Here is an 8216-nt window from a genome sequence, read left to right on the forward strand (position 1 = left end):
ACTATGGCTGTAATCTTCTTTTCCTAAGGTTGACAATGAGTCTGAGAATTTCACTAACTGTCCTTCGTTATCACTCTCTGGGCAAAAGATCTCCATTATCTCAGAATTACTCAACCTAAAAAGCATGATTCTCTATATATTAGCAGAATTCAATTTGTTGAGAAGCAAAAAGCAGATTTTTTTTTTGCCTGTTGTGTTAATATGACTTCACTATAAAATCAATTATTACCTCCTTTTTAAAAAAACTTATGTTTTCCTAGCAGGGGGAATCACGAGTAACAGTACAAATTTTTAGCATATAATTTGACTACATATAGTATTTTAGCTCTGATCTCCTTTGGCAGAGCTCTTGGTTTTGTTCCATGCACAATAGCTAGACTAACACTTGCCTTCCGGGCAGAAACAACCGTCCATGTAGTGCTCCTCACAAAGTCTGCTGATGTCTAAGTGTGAGCAAGTATCCATGCAGGGTGAGCTGCTTTCTTTATAGATCATGGTATCAGGACAGCTCTTGGCTGAAAGAATGAGAAAGATACCACCAGTTATTTGAGTGTGAAGTCCATCATTCCTCAGAAACCACAGGTCATATCCCCTAGTCCCCCAAAGTCAATGCTGTCCCAAGCCAGACTCCATCTGGCAAAGCATGTTTGTCTGAAAAAAACAGGAAAGAACATAGTATGTGGCTTATTGCACTACTGGTAACAAATTTATAATATATACCTATGGTTTTGTAAAGAAGGAATGAATTTAAATGTTTCACAGTGCTACATCCACAAAATATTTGTTTCTTTGTAAAATTGATATGGCTGCTTACGGCAGAAGTCCTGTGTCCTCCATTCACCCGGTCGGCCACCTGCATGCGAACACTGGCGAGAATACTCAGAGATGGTGCTGCAGAGGCAGAAGGAGTCCTCATTTTCATTACATGCACACTTGTCCTGCATGCAGGCTTGGATATACATCTCCAAATTAAGACGGAACTGACAGTCAACAAATGCAGAGGAAGTCAGCAGCCTCTCACAATCATCACGCTAAGGAGGAAGAGTAATAATATTTAAGAGATTTGTGAACACCTGAGCTTCTAGTCGCTTCCTGTTCCATCATAAAAAGTGTTGTCCTCTGCACAGCAACAGCTTTCAAGAAAGGAGGAAGAAACCATTTGCCCTGGAAGGCAAAAAGTCTTTCCAGCTCCTCACATACTAACTCTCCATAGCATGAAGATGTGCATGTGCCCATGCAAGTGAAGTTCCCCACTAGAAATACTCACATGCCCATCACAGCTTGGAATAGCCTGAGTTTCATCAGGATCCTCACATTTGGCATTGGGTTTGCTGATCTTCTGTAAATTCCCATACGTAATTGAATTGTAGTTTGCAACTGTGAGAAGAAAATGCAAAGAGGACTTGCTAAGTCCCAAAAATTGACAACAAGGAACATCTAATTCCTGGGCCTCTACTGATTGAGGAAAACAGTTACTATGGTATCAAATATGCCTGTCAGAGATTTCTGCTATGAATTATGTCTATTATGCCTAAGTGTGTTTAAAAATTTAAAGTGGTAACAAGAAAAGAAGTCTAATAGAGAAAAGAGCAAGATGATTCATCTGGAATAAAATATCTTAGGCCAGGAGTGCATCACTGGAACATAATGTTTATTCTGGGGCAATCACAGAAATCTCTCACATGAAATTTGCTCTCCTGTGATGCTCCTATGCACAATGCTTCTCAGTCTATCTCCTGTGATAAATTTCAGTATGGTAGGATGACTCACCTCCATTGATAAACTCATTGTAGAGTGGAAGTCCATTGTAGTCCCCACAGAGACCACATGTATGGTTATTAAATTTGCTGTCCAGCTCCACCTAGGTAATGGAAAGAAGAAAAAAAGAAAAAACAAAGAAGAGTTATCTGGAGCATGCAAACATTCCAAAGCAAATACACTTGCTTGAGAGGAAAGTTGCTAAATGAGAGAGGTGATGGTGAACCCAAAACCTTAGTAAAATAGCTATTGCAGATGAATTTGTAGCACAGTTAATAAACACACAGTTAGATGCAAAAAGTAAAACAGAAAGCAGAAAGAAGTGACTGAAGCTCCTGTACTTCAATAATGGCAGTAAACCACCATGGCGATAAAAATGAAAGGCAAAGCATTCTTAAAATCACAGGACTTTTTCTTTTTTTCCTTTTTTTTTTTTTTTTTCTGTCCTACTGGGATAAAATTTAAGACTTGCTATAAATTAAACGACAAATGAAGGAAATGCAGATTGCATTGTGGGTGTGCTATAGGAAAACATTAGCTATTTCTCAGAAAGCTCCTTCTCCCTTTTTTGAGACCAGTAAGTTCAGTTCATCTGCATGTCATACTGCTACTTCTACATAGCAGAGAAAGGAGCTTTAAGTTTCTAAAATAAGGTACTATGAGTGTCAGTTGGATGACCCAGTCTAACACTTTAGCTCTGTTCACTTTGTGAGATTCTACTTCTGTTTATTATACAGTAGTCACTTAAAACCAGGAAATACCAACAAAAAAACCTTGGATCATACATACCATCAGTCCATCCTCCTGATTCCATATCAGAACGAGGCCTAATTTGGCATAAGCCTTGGTGTAAATGTCGTTGCTCTCAATGACCACACCAGAGCTGTAGTAAGGTGTCTTCACACTAGGAAGAAAATCAGAGATTTTGTATTAGTACAGAAACATAAGGGGTAACATGAATGTTTACAATAAGTGAAAATACCCTAATGAATAGAGAAATCAGTCTCTGTCTACCTGATCTTAGCTGCACAAGATGCCTTGTTTTAATTCAGATGTCTTCAACTTAATCAAAGGAAAACACATCATCTTTGTGGTATTAACAAATACTCAAGTACTCACTAATTATTTACTTCAATGAAAGAAGTAATGACATAAATGGAAGCTTTTCTTTATCAAAAGATCTGACAATCATGTCCGAGAGAATGAACATCCCTTGGCAAGGATCTTCCTCCTCAAGACCTAGTTCAAAAAGCAGATAAAGGTACTGCCAACAAAAGTTTGGAAAGAAAGGAGCATGTTAAGAGGAATTCAGTAGTTTACTTCAGTAGTTAGTTCATTAGCTTTCAGTTAATAGGACCAAGCTTGTTAATGGTGACAGCAAAGCATGTTAATGTGACAAAAGATATTTTGCAGAAAGCTGAGCATAGATGTTTTTTTCTGATAAAGAACCAGTTCACCAGATCTTTTTCTCGTACTTTCATGTCCTACTGTGCACTGTGTAACAAGTTACACTGCTAAATTTCATTCAGTAATAAAGGGATTGTGGCAAGCAGACTCATCCTATCATATCTAAAGAACTAGAGCCTGTTCAAACAGAAGTAGTGTCAACTGGAATCCTGTCAAAATAACCAGTTCATTTCACATATATATATATAGAGAGAGAGATATAGATATATATATCAGGATTCATGTATGTCCATGAACATCTCCTCCTAACTAGTCTCTTGACTGGGAGATTTTTATCTCTGAAATTTCTGTCACTGGGTTTTTTCCAACTATTTACTTCAGGTATTTTTAACATGGTCAAATGACTTACACATATGATTACTAGGCACGAACACAGAAACCATGATTTCTACTTTTAACTGCATCATTCATCCTCTGGACAGTGAGGCCTTAAGAGTGCTTTTTTTTTGGAAAGGGATTATAAAACATTGGGTAGCTTTTCAGCTTTTTTTTTAAGACCTGAGTCCACAATAAAGAGCAGTGGCTTCCAAAATTCAGAGCAAAAGCTGAGTTCTGGACAAAAACCAGTCCTACAATGACAGCAGAAATGAGTTTTTTAAATTATGTTAACACATACTAACAGCCAGTTTCTTCCATCTTCAGAACTATGTCTTAACCTACAAGTTGCTTGACTTGTTTCAGTGTGTATATACACACACACTGAAAGGACAGGTTAATGGCAGGAAAGGGTAAGTAAGACACTCCTTGGTACCAGAAATGGTGTCAGACTAGTTCCTTGTGCAATCAGGGTACAAGAAGAGAAAAATGATACAGCTCACTGCGAAAAAGTACGTATTGTCACATAAAAATGAGAGTAAATTTTGCTCTGCATTATATGTTCTGTAATCTCTTGACCAATAGCCATCAAACCTTAGAGTATTATTTATGAAGATCAAAAAAAAGGCTCTCTTCTGCCACAAAATAAGAAAAATACCTTGGAGAAACTTATCTTTATTAGCCATCTACTAAGGTAAACTCAAAGTGATGCCACAAAACAAATGAAACTATGACATTTTATGCCAGTGAAAGATCTGGCTCATAAGCTGCACTGTTTCCTGCACAACCAGAAAAAGAACAATTCACTCAAACCTGTTCCTGACTTGCATTTAATTAATCCCTTAAGTCAGTGTAGAAATGACAATATTAAAACCCCTCCCCTAAGCAATTTTTATGCTGGGTTTCAAAGGGCTTTGTTTTGCTTGTGGAAAAGCTTGTTGCCATTACCTTAATGGTATACAGAGAGCTGTGTAAAGAGTCAGTCTAGCTTTTACCTTCCCGGCATATTTCTCTGAAATACTATTAAACTAAAGGAACTTACATCTCCCCATCCACCACAACCAGTTTTGGTCTGAGATACACTGTAAAGTCGTTGATTGTTAACAGAATATACTGGATCTCAGGGTGGTTATTGCTGTTCAGAGCACGCTGAATGTGGACAGAGAACTCCTTATAAGACTCTCGGCAGTCCGAAGCAAAATTATACTCGCAAATGCCAGGGAATTGATAGATGTCTCCATCAAAAGTTTTGAAATGGTTATTTCCCCAAGTACTGCAGACAGAGTGGCCATGGTTTCTTGTCCTTCCTGTTAAGTGATTAAAAAGAAATATGCATGAAAAAAAGCGAAATTGACAAGTTGACATCAAGAAAATGTAGGTGTTGCATTGCACAGTAGAAACTATTTGCAGTTATATTCACCATGATTCCACAGATCTCAAGCCTGATCAAGTACCTGCCTGTTAAACAGAAGATATGTTAATTTCTAATGAAAAATATGACATTAACACTGCTGAGATCTGGGTAAATCTTATAATCCTCATTGAGGGAAAGGAACTTGTGTGCATGAAGTGGGGAAATACAACCTTCTCACAACCAGCAAGCTGGTGCATCAGCGCAGTGAAGTTGCTTTGCCAAACGTATTAATTCATTTTGAATCACAGTATTATTTTTGGCAATTTTAAATATTACTAGGAGCTATTTTCTTCCCTGATGCAACATGCACTAGAAAGAAAACAGACTTAGGAAACCAAGGCAGTACCACTCCTACTCTGCAAGAAAAATAGGTGAAGTGTTGTGAAAGGACTTGTGCACAAGTTTCTAAATAATTTCTTATTTTCCTAAAAGAAGTAGTGATTTCCGTTACTACAGAACAGAAAAAAATATTGCAATAGCAAAAGATGAGGATTATTCTATTCGTTCCCTTCCCAACCATCTATACCAAAAAACAATACAAATGAACACAGTATTTGATAAATTGCAAGATGCTGTAGATTAGGAGTGAACAGGAAAGATGAGCATACTTGGGAAGCTTTCCAAGGTACAAAAAGTGCACATGCCACTCATTTTCACAAGATTTTCTTGCAGTGTTTAATTTAAGAAAGCAAAACTACCAAGGGGACGTCTAAGTTATTGTATTTTGATGATATCAGTCATACCAGATACATCCAGCCAAGCTGGTATGCTTCTCTCCCCAGAAGGAAGGCTCCACAGAGATACTCCCAGAGCTCACAGCTGGGATAAAAAATGCAAGAAAAGGCTTTCCTCCCATTGCTGAATTCAAGACGCAGCAGACCAAGACCTCAAACCTTATCACTGCACAAAACTCATCACATATTGCTCCAAAAACAGGTTTTGGTATGAAAGCTCCATTTCAACACTTCAAACAAAGTTAGTAACAAATAGAGTAAATTACAACTTTTACAGAAAGATTGTTAATGCCCACAATGACAAAATTAACTTTGTCCAATGTTGCTACATTCACTTTTGAAGAAAGTATTTATGTCATTCCAAAGTAATGAAAGACATAATCATCCACTTCATTGCTGTAACAATGAACATCCCAGACTCCTATAGCTGCATTCTACCAAGCAGTTGCCATTCCTAGGAAAGTCTTAACATATGGAAATGCTCAACGTATGGAAAGAAAACAAACACTGAAAATATTTTCCAAGCACATCAAACTAGAGATTAATGGAATAGGGACTAAACTCTCCAAAGACAGCAATATCTACCTATGTTGGTTGAACCATGTAGCCTCAGTATTTCAAAGTTTAAGAAATTTAAGGCACCTTAAAATTCCACTGCATTGCTTAAATGCACTGCCTCCTCCTACCTCTGGTATTCCCCCCTTTTCCAGGAGGCAATCTGCTACAATTTCATTTCTTGAGCTTACCTTTTCTTATTTCATTTGCATAGGAAAGTGCCAGCCAGAGTGTAAAAAAGCTGGCAACTCTTAGCCCCATGGTGGCTAAGGTGGGTGAACTGGGAACCCCACTGAAAATTTTTCTTTATATAGTATCCACTGATGCAATTGATTCCATCACAGGGGAGGCAATACAAAGGCGGGAGGAAAGAGGAGGGGTAAAAAAATAGGCATGATATTTACAGAAGATAAGAAGTAAACAGACAGGTATTTTTCAACATAAATCAAAGAATTCAGTATACAGGAAATGGTATAATATTGATTCAGTAATCGTGCAATTTTTTATTGCTGCATTTCTTCTACAGGATGCTACGCTTTTAAATCCTGCAAGTGCTCATGCCAAGTTTAACCTACAATAAATAGTGAATTTTGGAGTGGCTGAACAAAGAAATCCCTTTGGGAGGACATAGTCTCAAAAAATGGCTTCAAAACCAAAGTATTTTTCATTTTCACCATCACGTAGGATGAGTTCTGTAAAAGTTAAACGATGTTTGGGAAGCTGCTTGTAGAAAACTGTAACTCTTACAGATAAAAATTATACGCTATGCATTGTAAAACTATTTTGTAGGCAATTGTTGGATTCCTTTCACTTGTGAAGCTCTGGGAAGCATCTAAACCAAGGTATAGACCAGACTGTATAGTGCTCAAAACATAATTAAGATGGGTTGACAAGGTAAGTTCACAACAAAATTCACAGCAAAAGAGATGTTCTATCAAACATTGTCATGATGCAACAGAAAGTCCATCAAAAATGTTGTAGAGACTCTCACAATATATTAAGATTTAGGGGGTAGGAAAAAAAAATTGCAGGGGGGAAAGAAGATAATGTTACTGTCCAGACTAAAGAACAATTGGTTTTGGACAGAATCCCTCCTAAACAGCTCGTTCTTGCTTATCTACTGTCCCATGTCATATCCCAGAAAAGCTATAGAGTAGGCTTTGCTTTGTGCAGAGAAAGACAAAGAGGGTCCTTGAGAGAAGAAAAAAGCAGGGAACAGAACCAGGAACCAGTTCAGGATGCTGTTTCAGAAATACAAGATTTCCACATGCACTGTATATATATATATATATATTTCCTTTGAGAAGATGTTTCTGCAACTCTCTTCAGCAGACAAAACACAGGTCCATTGAGGTAAAACACAGTTATCTAAACAGACACTTCAACACAGCTGCTTCATAACACTAACAAGGTTTACTTCTTAAAGCACACAGGCCGGGCTCTGTATGTTCTCATCAGAAGTCTCTTAGTGCAGTATCTAGAAATCTCCGATCCTCTTTATATTTCAGAGTGTTCCTTACTTTCATTGCTCAAATTACAAGCAGAATTTCTGTGTTTCGTAAAGCACCAAGGGTACTCTTCACTTCACCCCCTTGGCTGCTCTGCTCAACTAGAAACGCTATTTTGTCATAAAGGAACGGTCATTATCTGTTGTTTTCTTCTATTTGCTATTCTCATCTCAAGTACAGCCTAGCCTCAATCTGAACATCTTCCTGTTTCCCTCGATACATCTCCGAAGGTTTTAGACTTTTTGCTTTTCCTATTTGAGGATACATATTTGCACTTCTCTCACCCTTACATAGGGCATCATTCACTCAACACTCATGGCTGATATTAAGTAGTCACCCTTTTCTCCTTTGAGAGTCCATCACTAGAAGAACACAGAATTTATTTTTCTTATTGGACAATGAAAATAAAAAGTAATAACCAGTTAGAAGAAACTATTTAGAGGGGAAAAAAAAAAAAAAATGAAA

The 8216-nt window shown here is 37.5% G+C and overlaps 1 protein-coding gene across 1 annotated transcript in view; it reads right to left on the bottom strand.

The window, feature by feature from the left end:
• MUC2 (mucin 2, oligomeric mucus/gel-forming) overlaps positions 1-6504 on the bottom strand; it is a 74064-nt gene extending 67560 nt beyond the window's left edge. The window contains exons 1-7 of the mRNA XM_071808611.1: positions 6435-6504; positions 4583-4847; positions 2548-2662; positions 1771-1861; positions 1268-1377; positions 815-1031; positions 390-515 (exon numbers count right to left, since the gene is read on the bottom strand). Of these exons, the coding sequence (XP_071664712.1) occupies positions 390-515; positions 815-1031; positions 1268-1377; positions 1771-1861; positions 2548-2662; positions 4583-4847; positions 6435-6504 (994 nt within the window). The remainder of the gene's footprint in view (positions 1-389; positions 516-814; positions 1032-1267; positions 1378-1770; positions 1862-2547; positions 2663-4582; positions 4848-6434) is intronic.
• Between the last annotated feature and the right edge of the window lie 1712 nt (positions 6505-8216).

This window comes from Patagioenas fasciata, chromosome 5, assembly GCF_037038585.1.
Source record: "Patagioenas fasciata isolate bPatFas1 chromosome 5, bPatFas1.hap1, whole genome shotgun sequence".
In the NCBI taxonomy this organism is placed as follows: Eukaryota; Metazoa; Chordata; class Aves; order Columbiformes; family Columbidae; genus Patagioenas; species Patagioenas fasciata.